Source organism: Sinocyclocheilus rhinocerous, unplaced genomic scaffold (assembly GCF_001515625.1).
Source record: "Sinocyclocheilus rhinocerous isolate Xijiao unplaced genomic scaffold, SAMN03320098_v1.1 scaffold1730, whole genome shotgun sequence".
Lineage (NCBI taxonomy): Eukaryota > Metazoa > Chordata > Actinopteri > Cypriniformes > Cyprinidae > Sinocyclocheilus > Sinocyclocheilus rhinocerous.
This window is the reverse complement of record NW_015634043.1, coordinates 1128435-1148352: the sequence shown is the minus strand read 5'-3', so window position 1 is coordinate 1148352 and position 19918 is coordinate 1128435. Positions and strand designations below refer to the sequence as shown.

At 39.0% G+C, this 19918-nt stretch overlaps 2 protein-coding genes across 3 annotated transcripts in view; both read right to left on the bottom strand.

The window, feature by feature from the left end:
* The window catches only part of LOC107745350 (gamma-interferon-inducible lysosomal thiol reductase-like), a 9251-nt gene extending 4146 nt beyond the window's left edge, over positions 1–5105 (bottom strand). Inside the window, exon 1 of the mRNA XM_016559220.1 lies at positions 4922–5105. Coding sequence (XP_016414706.1) covers positions 4922–5062 — 141 coding nt within the window. The 5' untranslated portion in view covers positions 5063–5105. The remainder of the gene's footprint in view (positions 1–4921) is intronic.
* Positions 5106–9378: 4273 nt separating this feature from the next.
* Positions 9379–18725, bottom strand: LOC107745337 (vitellogenin-like). Of its 2 annotated transcripts, none has more exons than XM_016559205.1 (28): positions 18660–18725; positions 18462–18482; positions 18105–18256; positions 17696–17947; positions 17427–17588; positions 17179–17327; positions 16949–17099; positions 16676–16833; positions 15591–15756; positions 15379–15504; positions 15026–15244; positions 13657–13874; positions 13426–13560; positions 13174–13336; positions 12979–13080; positions 12771–12890; positions 12459–12648; positions 12284–12371; positions 11635–11820; positions 11411–11546; positions 11175–11334; positions 10987–11093; positions 10809–10874; positions 10292–10501; positions 10063–10208; positions 9825–9963; positions 9639–9722; positions 9379–9553 (listed from the first exon to the last, which is right to left on the bottom strand). In XM_016559205.1, the coding sequence occupies exons 1-27, from the start codon at positions 18697–18699 to the stop codon at positions 9642–9644; spliced, it is 3843 nt and encodes a 1280-aa protein (XP_016414691.1). In that variant the 5' UTR covers positions 18700–18725; the 3' UTR covers positions 9379–9553; positions 9639–9641. The 2 variants fall into 2 exon arrangements, with proteins under 2 accessions (XP_016414691.1, XP_016414690.1); XM_016559204.1 differs by having other exon boundaries at positions 13174–13295; positions 13463–13560; positions 18660–18724.
* Positions 18726–19918: the final 1193 nt, after the last annotated feature.

Sequence of the window (19918 nt, the reverse complement as noted above, 5' to 3'; positions counted from 1 at the left end):
CCGGAAGAGAAGAAATCGTTGAATAAAGTTGTTATTTTTGTTTTCGTTGTGCACAAAAAGTATTCTTGTAGCTTCGTGAAATTACGGTTGAACCACTGATGTCAGAATCAGAAGAGCTTTATTACCAAGTATGTTTACACACACAAGGAATTTGACTTGACGACAGGAGCTTCCAGTGTAGAAGAAAGTACAAACATAGTGCAGACATACATGATAGTGCAGACATACATAGGAATAACACAGTAGGGATGTAATATAACACTAATATAATAAAAAAAAGAAAAATTGAATAATGTACTATATACAGAAATAGAAGTATAGGAAAAAATGTAATTGTTTAGATAAATGTACATATATGTTTATTAGTGTGCAGATATGTTATTTACAAAGTGTGCAGTTTAATATAAATATACTATGTTAGTTGTGATGGACGATGTATAATTATGAAAGATTAATTGTTCAGACTGAATATAGCTTGTGGGAAAAAACTGTTCTTGTGCCTGACTGTTCTGGTGGTCAGTGCTCTGTAGCGCCGACCAGAAGGCAACAGTTCGAAGAGAGAGTGGGCTGGGTGTGAGGGGTCCAAGGTGATTTTTTTAGCCCTTTTCCTCACTCTGGAGATGTAAAGATCTTGGAGGCTGGGCAGAGGGACACCAATAATCCTCTCAGCAGTCCTGACTGTCCGTTGTAGTCTCTTGATGTCTGATTTGGTTGCTGAACCAAACCAGACAGTTATGGATGAACACAGGACAGACTCAATGATAGCAGAGTAGAACTGTTTCAGCAGCTCCTGTGGCAGGTTGAATTTCCTCAGCTGGCGAAGGAAGTACAACCTCTGCTGGGCCTTTTTTGCAATGGAGTCTATGTGAGTGTCCCACTTCAGGTCCTGAGAGATAGTGGTGCCCAGGAACCTGAATGACTCCACTGCAGTCACAGTGCTGTCCATGATGGTGAGTGGGGGGAGTGCAGGGGGTTTTCTCCTGAAGTCCACGATCATCTCCACAGTTTTGAGCGTGTTAAGCTCCAGGTTGTTAAGACTGCACCAGACAGCCAGCTCTTTAACCTCCTGTCTGTAAGCAGACTCGTCTCCATCCTTGATGAGGCCGATGACTGTAGTGTCGTCTGCGAACTTCAGGAGCTTGACAGAGGGGTCTTTAGAGGTGCAGTCATTCGTGTAGAGAGAGAAGAGCAGTGGGGAGAGTACACATCCCTGGGGAGCGCCAGTGCTGATGGTGATAGTCCTGGATGTGAGTTTGCCCAGCCTCACTAGCTGCTGCCTGTCTGTCAGGAAGCTGGTGATCCACTGACAGATGGAGGTGGGCACGGAGAGCTGTGTGAGTTTGTCTGAGAGAAGGTCAGGCATGATGGTATTGAAGGCCGAACTGAAGTCCACAAATAGGATCCTTGCGTAATTCCCAGGTCTGTCGAGGTGTTGCAGGATGTAATGCAGTCCCATGTTGACTGCATCATCCACAGACCTGTTTGCTCTGTAGGCAAACTGAAGAGGATCCAGCAAGGGTCTAGTGATGTCCTTCAGGTGGGCCAGGACCAGTCGCTCAAATGACTTCATGACCACAGACGTGAGAGCGACAGGTCTGTAGTCATTAAGTCCAGTGATTTTGGGTTTTGGAATGATGGTGGAGCGTTTGAAGCAGCAGGGAGCTTCACTCAGCGCCAGTGATTTGTTGAAGATCTGTGTTAAGACGGGGGCCTGTTGGTCAGCACAGACTTTAAGACAGGCAGGTGAAACACCATCTGGGCCTGACGCTTTCTTAGATTTCTGCTTCCTGAAGACCCGGTTCACATCCTCTACACAGACCTTAAGCACAGGTTGAATGGTGGGGGAGGGAGGGAGGGGGGTTGCAGGGGTGGTAGGTGAAGGTGTGAAGTGCAGATCAGAGCGGATGGGGGGTGGTAGACGATCCTTTTCAAATCTGCAGTAAAACACATTCAGATCGTCAGCCAGTTGTTGATTCTGTGGGGGTGGTGTCTTGTACATGGTGATGTTCCTCAGACCAGTCCATACTGACGCTGGATCGTTGGCTGAAAACTGTTTTCTCAGCTTTTCAGAGTAGTTTTTTTAGCCACTCTAATCTCCTTTGTTAGTCTGTTCCTGGCCTGGTTATACAAGATTTTATCCCCACTTCTGTAAGCATCCTCTTTGGTGTGATTAAGCTGTTTGAGTTTCCCTGTAAACCACAGTTTATCATTATTGAATGATAAGAATGTCCTGGTGGGGATGCACATATTCTCACAGAAACTGATATATGAAGTTACAGTCTCCGTGAGCTCGTCCAGATCGGTGGCAGCAGATTCAAAAACACTCCAATCAGTGAGGTCTAAACAGGCTTGTAAATCCCGCTCTGCTTCATTAGTCCATCTTTTAACAGTCCTTAATACAGGTTTAGCTGATTTCAGTTTCTGCCTGTAGGTCAGTATAAGATGAACCAAACAGTGATCAGAGAGCCCCAAAGCTGCCCGTGGGACAGAGTAATATGCATCCTTTATTGTGGTGTAGCAGTGATCCAATATATTACCGTCTCTGGTGGGACATGTAATGTGCTGTCTGTATTTTGGCAGTTCATGGGAGAGATTTGCTTTGTTAAAATCTCCAAGATTAATTAAAAGAGAGTCCGGGTACTGTTGTTCCATTTCAGTTATTTGTTCGGCCAGCTGTTGCATCGTCGCGCTCACGCACGCGTCAGGAGGCACGTACACATTCACGAGAATAAAAGAGGAAAACTCCCGGGGAGAATAGAACAGTTTATAGTTTATGAAGAGCACCTCTGAAGAAGATGTGCTCTCCTAATTTATAGTTGTTACGTCTGAACACCAACCTTCATTTATGTAAAAACATAGTCCACCACCTCTAGTTTTCCCCATTAACTCCGCAATGCGATCCGCTCTGAACAGCTGGTAGCCCGGTAGATGAAGCGCATTGTCCGGAATGGCTTCACTCAGCCAGGTTTCAGTGAAGCACAATGCAGCAGATTTTGAAAAGTCCTTGTTTGTGCGGGTGAGGAGAAGAAGTTCATCCGTTTTGTTAGAAAGGGAACAGAGATTCGCTAGATGGATACTAGGGAGCACAGTTCGGAAGCCGCGTTCACGGAGCTTAACCAGCGCGCTGGCGCGTTTCCCTCTTTTCCGTCTGAGCGCGCGTTTGACTAGGACTGCTGCCCCTCCGACCAAAACATCCAACAAAGCGTCTGAATAATCAAAAACCGGAAAAAATTTGTCTGGTGTGTTGCCTTTTGTCCAGTAGTTTGTCTCTGGTAAAACTGATAGTAAGGGAATGACTAAACACAGAACAAACAAATAAAAACAGTAAAAGAATGGGAGCGTTCCACACCACGACCATACGCGGCGCCATCTTAAAACTTTAAGCTTAGGACCAGTACATGACCAGCTTAAACCAGCTCAAACCAGCAGCCATGCTTAAAAACATACCTAACCAGCATATGCTGTTTTTTTCAACAGGGGTATTTGATGCGTGTAGTTTCATCTGGAATATGTCACTAAATTGTTCCCTGTCAGACAACATTTAGAATATGTTTTCAAAAAATGGTGCTGTCAGATAAACACACTTGTTGCAATTGCATGCTTGATTTTACTCTTAGCAAGAATCATAAATTGAAACGTAGTGAATCTGGATAGGTGGTAAATGTATTTAAACTATATCAGTGTGCCCCCAGCCTTCTTGACCCAAAGGAACCCTGTTGTCCAGAATATTCAAAGGCTTCCTGGTACAAGCTATTTATGCATTTATGCTATGATTATGCTTGTTTTTAAACTTTTTTATTACTATTATAATATTTATTTTGGGACTTTAAAACATATTTATGAAGGGGGGAAAATCAATACTTTTATTTATTTTCCTTACATAACATTACCATATTTTCCACATTTTTTAGCACTTGAAATAAGTTTAGAAAAATATTTTTTATTATTATTTTACAATAAATTAATAATAGATTAATAAGATTAATAATAGATTATTGCAATATATTAATAACGATTTATTAATTGAAATTGAATTTGTGTCATCTTGAGGCCCCCTTAAGAGTTTGCCAAGACCCCGGCACACTGGTTGAAAAGCACAGAACTAAATTGATGCTAATTAGGTCTTTGTGCAAAACTCGATTTGAACAGTGACAAAAACAAAAAGTGACAATAGAAGTTGAGAAGTTAATGCTAATGCATAGATTTTAGAATTACATTTTTGATTCTGTTGTGATGAAGAGTAGGAAGTTTTAAGGATACAGGCCACATTTTAAATGTCACGTGAACAAGAAGATTGACTCACGGCTTGAAAGTACCCAGTTATGCTCATGGCGTAGTCAGATTTAAATCTAAACCAATTCTCTAAAGCACATCTTTAAACCAACTATTTACAGGATGAACTTCTGACCCTGAATTCGGAGTATAAGAGCATACAGTTGTAGACATGAGGAGGCTCATCAAACTCACAATGTGAACCAGGAAATCTCGTGGCCTGCTTAATTGGAAGCTGTTTGTGTTCAAAAGCATGACAATAATTTACAAGCACAAAGAAGTATTTGAAAGTGATGGTGAACACAGCTTTTTTACAAGACCAATGCATCAGTGCAATATTCCATGAAAGTCAATATTCTATACAGTCAGTAACACTCTGCAAATTAACACAAGCTATTATATCACATAATGCAAGTGAAAACAGATGAATTGTGAATTCTGTATTGTAGGTCGACTTAACCGTTTTTAGATAAAAAAGATTGCCATATCTTGAGATGCATCAATATTATGTCCTGTAAAATTTGAGCTATTAAAAGGCCACCAATATTACAATCATGATACTGAGCTGCCAGTTAATGCCTCTTTAAAGTTGGCAAAAAAGATAACTTAATTGTTTCAAGATTTAAATCAACCTCTTAAACAGACTTACCCCACATTCTATGGCAATCTCCAGAGATCTGCACCATTGAGAAGGAGGGTATCCACATGAAGGCTTTGGGTGAGATTTACACTGGATTTCATAAACTCTGAGGAATATGACATGAAACACACAGAGCACTAGAGTTTTCATGCTGTTGGTATTTAGTCTCTGAGCTTTCTGTGAGCAGAATGAGAGCTTGTGTACATTCTCCTCCTATCAAAATAACTTCAGAGCTCCAATCAACTGTGAGCAGCTGCAGCTGAACAGACACTCACTGACCTCAGATCAGAAGAGAGAGGCTGTTCATGAGCAAAGAGAGTTCACAACTGAGATTAGTGTTGTGGCTTTATCAATATCACAACAATAACTATACAGTACTACCTTAATAAAATGTAAAATATGTTTTTTTAATTGTTTGAGTTGGTAATACCAAAATAAATGCCTAAAACTCTACAGTCATTACTCATTCCATATCTATAGTTTTCATCTTTAACTACAGCTAAGAAACTAAGTTCAATTAACAATCATGCAAAAAGAGGGAAATCTGCTTTTCCCATTGTTCTTTGATACAGACTGATGAGTACATGTGAAAATGAAATGTTATTTTGTTTATTTTTGCTCACGATGATAGGAGAAGATCTGTATGTGTTTAATGTTCTGTTTAATTGTTTTGAAGAGTATAGCCTAGCCCTGTTGAAAAAACCCCCAGCATGTGCTGGTTAGGTAGGTTTTGAAGCATGGATGCTGATTTGAGCTGGTTTAAGCTGGTCCTTAGCTGGTCATGTGCTGGTCCTAAGCTGGTCCCTTCTGCTCAGAACCAGCTTAGGACCAGCTAAGAGCCAACTTAAACCAGCTCAAACAAGCATTCAAGCTTCAAAACCTACCTAACCAGCATATGCTGGTTTAGGTTGAGAACGGAACAAGAAACAGTGGGCCTCATTCAGGAAACATGAGCAGAACGAATTTTTGTGTAAATCGTTCATAAAGCCGTTCTGACATAAACTTTCTAATTCACGAAAATATTGTTGTAGCCTACACCTGCTCCCTACTACGTATAAATGGTGGGTAAAATGTTCTGTGTTCTTTTTGGCAAACTGATGACACTGAATTTTGATGCACTGCCACAATAATTACAAGTTCATCTGCCCTTGCCCTCCTTTTTTTTTTTTTTTTTTGCAGCTGAGTTGATAACTGTAAAAAGCAGCGCTCCTCACTGTTTACCCAGCCGTTCAATCAATGGAGGAGGGGTGGGACAAATAGCGACCAACCATCCTACTTGTACAACGAATGCCTACAACAATGGAGAAGTCAATATTACTGGTTACTGCTTTTTTGTATTTAGTAAAATTCTTAAAAATTAGATACTAGTAATATGTTGCCGCCGTGGATATTCCAAATCATAGCAACTAAAGCGTCTCAGCTGGAAAAACGCTGTGCCACCAAAATGTTTTCAAGCGCCACCAGCTTGTCGTTTTAAGAAGAGCACCTGACATTTTTTTCAGCTGGCTAAAAACTCTTTTGTGGACACAAGTTATTGAATATTTATTGTTAGGCATATGGCCTATTAGTCTTCTTTTGCATTTATGCAATATACTGGAGCCAAACCTGAGAAAGTAGACGAGAATATTCCACTGTGTTCCTGGACACGCAATTTGCATAGCTGTAATTCATTATTTATTAATTAATTATTCACTAATTCATTATGTAATTCATTATTCACCATTATGCTAATTGTGAACGAGCGCCCTATTTACGAATTATTGGAATTCATTAACATGCACGTTTAACTATCAAATCGGACATTTACGAAGCGTTTGTGAATCCGGAGGAGAGTTTTCGGGAAGGTCTGTTTTACGCGCAAATTACTCAGAATTTACTCATATATTTATGCACGTTTCATGAATGAGGCCCATCGAGACTATATAAATTGCATGTTGCATTTGAGAAGTGCATTAAAAACAATAACTGGGCATTTGCTATTGTAGCGAAAGTCCGTTTGCTAGTTATGTTAGCACATGTATTTGTGCCACTGCCAGCTAATAGATAGCCGCTATTTTAATTTTTAAATTTAATTTAAAATATTTAATATTTACTTTAATATTTTAATTTTAATTGTGTCCAATAAACTATTTGAGTTAAGTATTTGAGTAACTAATTAGGTCCACGTCTATTTTATTTGTGGTACAAAATTTAGTTATTCAGTTATTTTTCTTTTTTATTCACATTTATTGATTTCATAAGGTATATTTAATTGATTTTATAGCTTTAAAATGTACTCACTATTTTTTAAGTGTAAACATGTTTTACTAAAGATTTTTGTGAAAGCTGGAGAGAAACACCAGGTACAAGCTAAAACAAGGTTGGGCCTCCTCCACACAACCTCTGACTGTTGAGAGTTAACCAGGGCAAACAGTTCCTGCCGCATATTGCAACAACACTGTCACGTATCAGTGTAGATGAGCACTCACGACACGTCTTTAATTAATCCACACAATAACAATAAATCCACATAGAGGAAAGTAGTTACACACATTGACGTTCACATTCACAATACCTGACAAAACTAAACTGAACAAACACGAACTTAAGTACACCAGCAAACTCGGATAATTAACAAGACACAGGTGAACCAAATTACATAATCAGACATGAGGGAAAACTAGGTCAAGGAACACACGAGGAATGAAAAACAAACAAAAGTCCATGTGGTGGTGACGAACACTACTCCAGCCAGACATGATCATTGCTTTGTGAGCTCATAGTGGTCGGCTGTAGGGGCTTTATAGGATGGTCACTTTGTAAAGTTTTAATTTGGCTGGGGATCACAGGGGCCGTGTCACCTGGGAGAGGGTGTTTGATGTTGAAAGACCAGACAAACCCGAGGACCCCAGGGAACATCATTGATGATGCATCCCAGTGCAACAGGACGATGTATGTTACATACTAACAGTGCGTTCCAAACGGGATATATCGCCCTCCGAAGGGCACTTCTGAGTGAAAACAATCATGGCCACCCCCCTACACCCTTCAACCCTTCGAAGCTCTCACTCCGAAGGGTAAACCCTTTGAAGGGAATAGGGCATAGGGATGAGCCCTTCCGAATGGAACGCAGGGTAAGTTTTTAGACTGAAGATGTTGACTTTGGTGAAATGCTGACTTTTCCTGATTGGTTAATTAAGTCCCATCCTACATTTTTTTTAGAAATACAGCAGCACCCAAAACCTAGATTAGGAAGGCAACAAAGCACATACAAATTCAATGATTGTGTCACATCCTTTCTACTGGGATACTTCAGCCCAACGATTTTTGTCATGCATCCATCAGCATGCATCTTTCACTAACTATGAATGACACTATCCTGTGAGTGCGATTCTGATGAGATTTGTAGTCCAGTTGCAGCTGGTAGTCAGTATAGGTTTTGCCCATTTTTTTCCATCTTTTGACAATTTCTAGTGAAAAATTAGAATTGTGGTAATTTAATTGCTTTGTTATCACCAAATTTCTATCTATTTTTGATGATCATTAGGCGTTTATGCTGCCTTTAAGCCAACAGCCATTAATTCACTACACCACCACACTGACTGGAGTCGGAATGTTTGTAGAAGTTGGAACAATTTCAGAGTCAGTAAATGATGTCAAAATTAACTATTCCCTTAAATAGGAATTTTTACATTTCAATATGATATGACTAAACTAGAGACACAGTAAAATGTATCTATGCTATACTATATTTTATTGCAGAGATTCCACTCTGCAAAAACTAATTTCAAGGTGGTTGCATCACTGACACCCAAGCCGTGTTAACTGAGTCAGTTCATTCGTGCATCGCACTCAACAGTCTTGCGAAAGTGATGTAGAGTGTAAAGAAATCCGATCAGAAGTGGTCCAAGGAGACACATTCAAAATGCATGTATAACAGGTAGAAACGGTAAATGCATCTTGGCTGACAACTTGTGATTGAACCACTAAAAATGCATTTTAATACCCTGGATCTGGGCTTTTCTCTTGCTTGCTCAATTTCGAGGATATTGTATATAATTTATGGGAATTTCAGGGAGCTGCTAATATGTGAGAGACTCCTGGACCTTCCTGGAGAGGTGGGATGTCTGTTATTGTGGTCTTTATCAGAGAGGAGTTAGGTAGAACTTAAGCTGGGGTGACAAGGTACCATTTCACGGAACCAACATTTTGATCAAAGACATTTATTTACAACTGATGTGCCAATCTTTTGACATTCTGAATATGAAGGAGGTGTTGCAGATGCTCTACAGGTAAATCTAACCAACTCTAGGCTGGAATATGAATATCATTCTGAACGTCATTTGCACTTATATATTGTTGCTCTTTTGTTAGTTTTGACTGCTTTTATTGTCCTCATTTGTAAGTCGCTTTGGATAAAAGCGTCTGCTAAATGACTAAATGTAAATGTAAATGTAAACATAATGAATTAATGTCACAATTAATTCTTAATGCACACTTTATTCATTGGAGTATAATTCAAAAGTACTGATTTTAGTATATATCTTTGAATATCCAAATCAGTCATTAATCAAATGTCAGGAATACAAACAATTCAGAATATTTGATGATACATTTTTCTTTGTCGGTTTGGTCTTTCCAGAAGTGCTCTGTAACACCAGCCTGTTAAGAGAAAAACAGATTTGCAGAATTTATGCAAATACACAAGAACAGACACAGTTTTATGATCCATAGTTCATAAATTAACCTTTTAGATAGACATGGTGAAGTTCACAGCTTCAAACCCCACAAGATCGATCGGTGAGGGAATTGCCTTTTTGTAGATTGTTCGCTAGAGAGGACACAATAATATTTTATCAGCCTAAAGAAGCAGGAAGGCAATAAGACATCTTTGCAATTGAAAAGACATGAAATATGTTCATAAGACAACAACCTCTGGAATTTTCACTCTCATGTCAAAGGTCTCTGGTGAGGATGCCACAACAGTGACAGCTGCTTGGCGTTCTTGGTTTTTCTCATATTTCTGGTAGAAACCCATTATATAAGAAATGCCAGGCACGTACTCTTGAATTCTGAGAGAAAAATTTAAATCATATCATATAAGTCATATAAGTAGTAATCTCATGCTGTACATTAGTATTTCAGGAAAATCAAGAGCAAAATTAATTCACTTTTGACCAATCATTATGAACACTGAGGGCAGAGCTCCCCAGTTGATCTTGGTGTGTATGGAAGGTTTAGATTCCGGCTGGCATGCTGCGGACACCCTCATAGACACATCATATGTCTGACACTCCGCACCCCATCTGAGATGAGCCTAAAAACATAAGAAGAGAATCAATGAGGGAATAAGGAAACCGATGAGTATAAGTTGTACCAAAAATCTCAAAAGACCTTTACCTTTGCTGATGAATAACTCTTATCTACGTTAACATTGGCACAGATTTTCCAGTTTGCTTCTTCACCAACTTCAGAGACTATCATTTCAATGTTGTCTCTTTGGGCTGTTGGCAGATTAAAGGCTACACCTTCATAGCCCAGAAGTTTTGCTGGCGGACTTAGACCAAGTGCTTTTACTGTGACTACAGGTTCTGGAGTGGCATCTAAATTCTACAGCATGGAGAAATTGATAAGATGACTGAGTAATTGCTAGATTACTCTACTACTCCAGCAATTCCTAGTTACTCTGTAGATCATGTTAAGTTACTTAAAAAAAGCAGTTTCAAAGTATAAATCTCAGAGTGGACTGAATAAGAAATTTGCAGTACATTAGGATATGTGTGGTGTCGTAATCAAGCTACAGTCTGTTTGTCCAAATATACACTTCACTATACATAATTGGAAATGTGTTAGATTAAACCCTCCTTTTTAAATCACTTTACATTTGAAATAATGACTTCAGATGTTTGTATTGCACCTGAGATGCTGGGAATGAGTTGGATAAATTGTTTTCCTCACAGGAGGTGATCTCGTCTCTTGTGTCCTACACAGAGGGAGCATATATAACAAAATGCCCACACATTAATTCTGAGCTCACCACTGGAAATCATTCAGCCACTGTAAATGAAAAAAGAGCTATGGCTGAGTCATGGTACCTTGAATACTCTGTGGGTGAGATTCATCATTTCACTGACTCCTGGAGGGTGTTTTCTGCCAGCAGTGACCTGAATCAGAATTTTTTCAATGGGTTTGGCACCCTTAGCTTTGGAACAAGCAACAAGTTACTGACAGGAATATTTAAATATATTTTTTGGATTATATCAATTAGTCAAGGTTCAGGTACCTGGTTCGAGTTGATATGAAAAGCGGGTACGTCCCAGGAAGTAATACAGAGGATATTCATGAAGGTAGTGTGCTCGTTTGGCTTCTGCCTCAATGCAGACCGCAGTTCCATAAATCTTGGCATCAGCGCATTGCCTGAATTTCACCTCAGAGTCCTCGGTCTGCCACAGAAAACACAGCTGTTTAGTTTGCAGTGAAGGCTGCACAATAAGGAAGTCATTGTGAAGGCTGTTGTACCTGATCATTCCTTGAAGTAGGTAAAATCCTGGCCAGTGGCAGACTCTGTTGGGAGTCCTCTGTCTCAGGCATCATGGGGGTTATTTTGAATAAGGATGGATCCTCAATGTTTCTCAAAACAACGAACACATCAGAACTGTTTGATGAAGAGTGAGAAATCATAAGGATATTTGGTGGCACTTTATTGTGTATCACAGTGCTGTAGAAATAATTGAAAAACGTACTTGACTGAAAATAATTCAGTGACTGTTTTGCTTGGAGTCAAGTTCATTTCATACTTATGCTCCTTAATGTTTATTTTCAAGATAAAAGCCCATGGCAGGGCACTTATTATCTTACTCTTCAGCTCAACACCACACTGGAAAAGATCTGTGTTGATTCCATGAAAAACAAAATGATCCTTTGTCACCCTGTAAGCAGGAGGAAAGTCAACCTTCAGCACAGAGAAACCATGAAGAATCCAAAACTGAAAATCCTGTCATTAATTTCCACCCTCATGTGAATTTAACAACTTAAATTTTCACACAAAGCTATTTATTATATGACTTTAGACACCTTGGAATGTATAGCACATGGACTATTTTATGGTGTTCATGCACAATCACTGAGATTAAAATTGCGGTTATATCAGTAGCCTAAAAATGCTATTTTATTTTAGTGGGTTGTCTCATATAGACTGGCATGCTGAAATCACAAGATCTTCAAATAATGCTCACTTTATTTTAGTAACCAGGAATAAAATCATGGCTGACTGCAAATAACAAAATTATTCAGTGGCATGGGTACTATTGATTTTGCATGTTGCTACATCCACACCACAAGGTGAGTCAGTGTCTAATTGATGAAGCATAACTGATAATTTTTTATTATTACCCAGCAAAGCCATCTGTGTGTAGGGAAATGTCTGAGCTTAGTAGCTCTCCCAGATGTTCCTTGGGGGGAGGATTGATTTCAGCTTTAGCTGTAGACATAGAATATATTCATCATTTTTGTATAGGCCCATTTTTTCCCCCACTATTAACAGACATCTAATAGGAAAACGTATCACCTTTCATTGTAACAGCATTTACTATGGAATAATATTTGCTGATTTCAACTGGGAGACCAAGACAAGTTGGCTGTATAAATCGAGCTTCATACACAAGATGGGGCTTGGTCCAGTGCCAGGAAGTCCCTTTTTGAACATCCTGAATCTTTTGCCAAACCACACTCTCCTTCCCTGCAGAAGCACTAAATGACTGAGGAAAAAATCAATCAATCAATCAATCGATCAATCAATCATGTTTCAGCTGAATCTACACAAATAAAGGATCAATAATATGAAAAAAAAAACTGTTAAAAAATTCAGAGAGTGGAATACCTTTATGATGCTCTGAATGGAGTCTCCACTTACATCCATTAAAAAGGCTTCCTGTCCAAAAACGCGTGCATATGCTGTCAACAGAGGTCTGTCTTTTGGTAGGTTCTGCCAGTCAGAGAGCTTTAAAAGATCAGAGCATAGCCATTAATCTAATGACCGATATACGTCAAGAAATGCATTTCATAGATTCTGAGACTGAAATGCTCACAATTTTCATTATAGTGGCAAAATCTGTGATTCCTAAATCTTTCTTGAGTTGAGGGATTTTTCCTGCAAACAGCTCTTTGATTCCATCTGCATGGACACCAAGCTGGAAACATATTAAATATTACATATAAAACATGGTATACTGTACGTACATAAAATTAAATGACAATGTATATTATAGCTTTGATTTGATTACCTCAAGAAATTGCAATATTCTCCCAATGAAATGAAATTTTCCCTTAAGCATAAGTTTTGTTGGTATGAGACTTTCATTTTTCAGCATATAAATGTCAGCAGATGTCCCAAATAAAAAGTCATCTGATGAGACAAGATACAGCATCAGACCATTCCCAGCATCACTAAAAGATTGCACAACAAAGCTAGCAATTAAAGTGAGGATGCACTTAATAAAGATAAATGAAAAGCTCTATGTTCTCTGGAATTTTACCATGTTCTGAGAAACATTCTTTCTAATGTAAACCCACCATGGAACCAGTCAAAGTGCATATTCTTGCTGTAGCGATAACTCAGGTGGCCAAGTTTAGGGGTAAGAATCTTCATGGCAATATTACAGGAAGTGGATCTTATTTTTTTTAGAAGAAAAAAAAGAGGAATGAGGACAGTTCAGATGTTCTGAAAGGAGAGGGGGAGAACACAGTACACAAGAGAGCATGCTTACAGATGTTGATTATCAGGGGTGCGGGACTTGGCAATGCCTTTGAGTAGAGAGTAGGAGAAGCTGGCAACCTGAAGGTCAGTTTCCTCCAACAGGACCTCACTTATTACTGAGATCAGAGCTATGGATGGCTTGGTCTCTAGAAGCACCATGCAGGCCAGCATGCGGATTTCAGCAGGAAGAGTCCTCTGTACAAAGAGGTTCAAGACAATATCCTGTACCTGCACACATACAAGAAGTAGAGAGATGGTCTTCATCGGCTGAAAGTGGTTCTTGCCATTATACCACGTGCCCATCTTACGCACTCCTCATAGGACTCTTATTCTCATATTCTCTTTCATTTTACACAAACTAAAAAGCGTTTGTGCACTCAAATGCCAGGCATAATAGCGGCTCCCCGATTCCCGCAATTTCTATACAGTATAATTACCCAATGATATAACTGCAAGAGAAAATATTGAAATATATATTTTTCTCCCATCTCGTGTTATTAACTTTAGGGGTTCCGTAGTACACGTCATTTTCTTTCCGAATACGGTATTGGGATGCGGCCGGATTGCAGGGGGTATGAGGGGGAGGGGGGGATGGGAAACGGGTGCATGACTCACTACCTAGTTGAAGCACCATTGGCAGCCTCAAGTCTTTTTGTGATGCACACATGGATTCAGATTTTCTGCCATTCTTCTATAGATCTTCTTGAGTTATGTCATGTTGGGCGGGGACTGTCCGTGGACAGCAATTTTCAGGTATCTCCAGAGATTTTCGACTAAGTTCAAGTGTTGGCACTGGCTGGGCCAAGAACATTCACACAGGTTAAGCCACTTTTGCATTGTCTTGGCTGTGTGCTTAGGGCCATTGTCCTGTTGGAAGGTAAAACTTTTGACCATTTTGAGGTTTTCATAAAAAAAAATTCAGTAGGTTACAGTAGGTCACCTCTCTTACCAAGACCCTTCTCCCCTGATTGCACAGATTAAACACTATGAAGAGTACTGGTTGTTCCTAACTTCTTCCATTTAAGAATTATGGAGGCCACTGCTCTTGGGAACCTTCAATACCCTAAGTTTTTTGGTAGCCTTCTCCATATCTGTGCCTCAACCCCGTGCTGTCTTTGAGCTTCATGGCTTGGTATTTGCCCTGATTTGCATTTGTAGCTGTTAGACCTTATGCCTAATCAACTGAATTTGGCACAAGTGGATTTCAATCCAAGAATAGAAACATAGCAAAGATTGTCAAGCAAAAGGGGATGCACCTAAGCTAAATTTCAGGTGTCTGAAATTGAATACTTATATATTTTTTTCTTTTTCTTTTTCTATTTAATACATTTCCCTTTTAATACAAGGGGTGTGAATACTTATATGTTAATAGTACTTACATTGTGGGGGTCCCTGCTTGCAAGCAGTCTGAATGCAGGTACTGCAGCACTCTGTACTCTAGTTGGAAGTTTTTCAGCTCCAGATGTGTAGCCTGGAAGGAACTTTAGCAGAGTCTTGATGCTGGAGGGATGAGCTGCGTTTCCCAAGGCCTTCAGTGCAAGGACCATATCCTCCTCCGAATTTTTACTTAGGCCACTTGTAGCCATATCCAGCAATGGCTGAACAACATTATTTACAAAGGATATAGAAAATGTAAATATCATATAATTAAGTTCCACATAAAACTAGCAGATTATAAAATATGATATTTGTATTAATCATCTGGCATACAGAAGTAGGAGACCACATATACCTGCACCACAGTGACGGGGCAGGGATCAGTATACACACAGTATCTGTATACTAGAGAACCATATGCCAAAACTACAGTGTTCCACAGGAGAGGCTGGGATTTGCTTAAAGGTATTGACAGGAACTCCTGGAAAGCAGAACAGAGCATTAGAAGGCAAATATACATGACATAAATGATTGTAACAAATGTTTAACTATAGGTCACTAGCTCACCTGAGCTAATGCAACTGAGACAGGCTCAGCAGACAAGTGGTTAAATGCCACTACCAGTGCCTGTCCTGCCTCATTCGCTGTAATGTCTCCTGCTTTGAATCTGGTCTCAAGGAATTTGAGGATCCTTTCATCTGTTACCTCCACAACCAAGTCCAGGAACCACCTCCTAAAGTGGCTCTTGATGCCTTGACCCCAGCCTCAGTTCATTCCTTGTGAAGTTCACTCAAATTCTTGAATCGATTTTGCTTGACAATCCTCATAAGGCTGCGGTTCTCTCGGTTGGTTGTGTATCTTTTTCTTCCACACTTTTTCCTTCCTCTCAACTTTCTGTTAACATGCTTGGATAGAGCACTCTGTGAACAGCCAGCTTCTTTGGCAATGAATGTTTGTGGCTTACCCTCCTTGTGAAGGGTGTCAATGATTGTCTTCTGGACAACTGTCAGGTCAGCAGTCTTCCCCATGATTGTGTAGCCTAGTGAAGCAAACTGAGAGACCATTTTGAAGGCTCAGGAAACCTTTGCAGGTGTTTTGAGTTGATTAGCTGATTGGCATGTCACCATATTCTAATTTGTTGAGATAGTGAATTGGTGGGTTTTTGTTAAATGTGAGCCAAAATCATCACAATTAAAAGAACCAAAGACTTAAACTACTTCAGTCTGTGCATTGCATTTATTTAATACACGAGTTTAACAATTTGAGTTGAATTACTGAAATGAACTTTTCCACGACATTCTAATTTATTGAGATGCACCTGTATATGGTGATTTGTTCAGATTCATATTCAGCATTAACAAGATAGTTAAGTGTTCTACATCAAGGCAAAACATACTTCATGCTGAAACTTTTAACAGACTGTTCGGAATATGGGTCAGCTTTTTATGGGTGTCTGCTCATGTAGTACTGTGAAGGTGGGTCACCTGTCCAAGCAGATCCTATAACAAGTTACCCACCTACAAAAAGACTACAATCAACCCACCTCATCTGTCTGGCCACCCCCCCAAAAAAGAAAAAAAAAAAAAAAAAAGACAAGTCAGTAGGATAAGATCTAGGATTGCATAGTACTTAGACAGGTGTAAACAAAATACCTGTGCTCATCATTTCCCGAGACCTGCTTCCATAACTGGTCTAGATTCTCACGTGTTGCCACACGTAGCAACTGAATTAGATTCAGAACCTCAGTGCTGCTTGAGCTGTCCACTTGATATATGTTAGCCTGTGCCAAGCGCTTAATTAAATCTAGAATCTGTTGGAGTACAGAACAGATCAAAGTCTACAGTACAGATCAAAATCTGTTTATGAGTTTATTCACATATCTGTATATATTTCAATGTTTATGAGTGTGTGATCTTGGGGTTTGCCTTTGGCACTGGTTCGTTCAGGTTGATCATCACAACGGGAATTGGGTTGAGGTCCTTTTCTGTCCTGTACATCAGGTTGCCTCTGCTCTGCACCTGTCCGGTCACTATTTTGTCAGTTGTGTCTGAAACTTTGAGAAGCTCAATGTCCCGTCTGGAAAAATGAACACAACTATGTCATGCACAATCCGCAGCCTTGCAACAATTTGTTAGCTAATGACTAAAGCACGTACAATGCTAACATTCGGGAGTTTCCTCCCTTTACATTGAATGGAGAGAAGTATTGACGCTCCTGAGCAAATGCTTTAGTAATCAAACCGCCATCTGCAGTGGACTTCACTGTGTAGGTGTGTTTCACCGTTGAAACAACACTCTCACCTCTCTGTAAGTTTAAACAGCATTCAGATCAGTTAAAGGATAAACTTCCAATTGTTATTTTCAAGTTTGAAAATTGAATAAACTGAAATGTAACGAAACACACCTGTTTGCTAAGTTTGTCTTCAGGGGCAAGTGCCATACCTCGGTATAAAGCAGCTGGCTGTTGACAGTTGGTGATATCAACCATTTGGGTCACTTTCAACTCTTTGGCATTATTGTCTTCTTCAACAGTGTAACTGCTTTGACATACACCATGAATTCCCAACTAAAGATATACAAAAATTATTATTTTTTTCATATTGTTTTGCTTTTCCCATAGAGTCATACTCTTATTAAGGACTGTCTTGTACAGTTGATATGTAGATTTTGTACCTCCACCAGTTCGTAAAAACTTTGTGTGGTTTTGACTGTGACTTGTAGAAATCCAAGGATCCCCCTCACAATATTTACAACTATGTTTGAGACTCCAGGTGCTGTGCGAATGTCAGTAATTTGTCCTTTAGAGAATTCAAAAACGACTGGCTGGCTGAACTCGGCAGATAGACGCTTAGTGAGCTTTTGGGAAGGGCTGAAGACACTTTTCCTGGGTAAGCCATTAAAGTCTTCAACATCTACATTTGATATCTTCGAATGAAAAGCACATTTTATAACATGTTTAGACAATATCTAGTTATTTTTACTGCTGAGCTAAGAATAAAGGTATCAGATTGCTTAGCTCAGAAAATAATAATAATAATAAAAAAAAATTATAATAATGGAATTGGAGCAACAGTATTGGTACCTGAAGCACAAAGGTTTGTGGTGATTCACCAATGATTTTAAAAGTGCACCTCAGCTTCAGTGCTGACTCAACCAAGTCTGGCAGTTCTCGTCCCACTCGCACCAATCCCTCATATTTATACTCATACGTTTTTTTAGAGTTCAGGAAAGACTCTAAAATAATGGCAATTAAGAAATTTCAGAAATTTGAAATGACAAATTCTGAAACAGTATGTATCTAATATGTATCTGAACCCTAATTAAATTTTAAAATCTTTATTATTGACATAAACATAAAATACAATAATAAAATTTATATTAGAACAAGGAGAAAATCTCTGTAGGTTTATGGGTAATATACATTATAGCATTTACATACCGTAATTGATGTTCTCGCTGGCTAATAGGGAGGAAAAAAGAAACATTACTACTCTCCTTTTATATAAAGTAGCATTAAAGTACAATCTTTTTTACTGTGCTCAGTTCTAAACAGAATTAAGACAGGATTTATAATGGCCACACTCTTAAACATGCAGTTAAATCTGGCTTAAATCTGTCCTGGTCTTTATGTACTCACCAGCCAGGGCTACCAGGAGACAGAGATAGAGCCGCCACATGTTGAAATCCAGAGGTGGTATAAGCAACTTACCTCATCTTTTATAACAGGGAGCTGTATTTCCCTCCTACCCCCTTATCTCATGCAGTTAGTGAGGTAAAGTGACCCTGTGTCACCAGATATTTCCTGTATTCTAAAACACTAAAATTTGCATATTGTAGAACATGCAGCAATAAGTTTATTTGCGGATTCTTATTTTGTTTTGTGTCCATGGTTAGCTGCAGCCTAACATGGCTAAAAGGTAAAGCATATGAAATGGAAAATATATGCCCTATGCCTGATTACAAAGAAATGTGTGTAATTCAAACTATTTCAAAACACAAAAATGTAGACATTGCTCATCACATTAGTGCTACGTTCATATAGGTTTTTTTTCTGTTACCGTGTATACAATGAAAAACTTTACTTCATGAAAAATTATTCCGTAAATGCTAGAATATGAGAATGAAGCTCACTGGTTTGCGTTGTAGAAATAGTTTGAGCAAACAGAACTAGGGGACAAAGGTGTGAGACAGGTCAATGTGATCATAGACAGTGTCATACCAACCTATTAGAAGAGCATGTGACCTGCTAAACAAATAACAAGATCAAACTTTTACAAACATCTGATATCCAAGCATGAATTTAAATATAAATAAACACACATAAATATACTTGTCTAAGCATAATTAGAAGTTATTTCCCACTCTGAAACCTTAACATTTTATATAAAATATATTTTATAAAACTGTTTTTCTACAGTTTTTAACACAATGCAAAAAAATTAAAATAAATAAATAAAAATAAATAATAAATAATAATAATAAAAATATAAAAACTCAACAGTCAATCAATCATTTGCTCATCCTCATTTCATGCCAAATCCCTTTTATTTACCTCAACATTCATCAATGCACATGTACAGAGAACATCAAATAAGGTAAACAGAAGCTCAGACTTTGTGCTTGATGTGTAAGAATTTAGTTCACAAAAAATAAAAGAAAGAAAATCCAAACATGTGCAACTAACTTTCTTTTGTGGAACGTCTCGGTTACATATGTAACCCTCGTTCCCTGAAGGAGGGAACGGAGACGTCACGTCGTGACCGTCGAATTGGGATATCGCTTCGATAGACCAATCTACTTCGAGTGTAAACTAAACGAGCCAATGCACATTGGCATGCGATGATTGCATCCAGCTGCCGCTGATTGCAGCGCGAGTATAACTAGGCAGCAGGTGCA

Excerpts from the sequence above, each read along its gene's own strand:
- LOC107745337 (XM_016559205.1), bottom strand. The coding sequence starts at position 18,699 with ATGTGGCGGCTCTATCTCTGTCTCCTGGTAGCCCTGGCTG. Across the intron at positions 13,081-13,173 it reads GAATATTGCAATTTCTTGAG|CTTGGTGTCCATGCAGATGG; the intron begins GTAATCAAATCA and ends ATATGTTTCCAG. Across the intron at positions 11,335-11,410 it reads CTACTTCAAGGAATGATCAG|ACCGAGGACTCTGAGGTGAA; the intron begins GTACAACAGCCT and ends TTTCTGTGGCAG.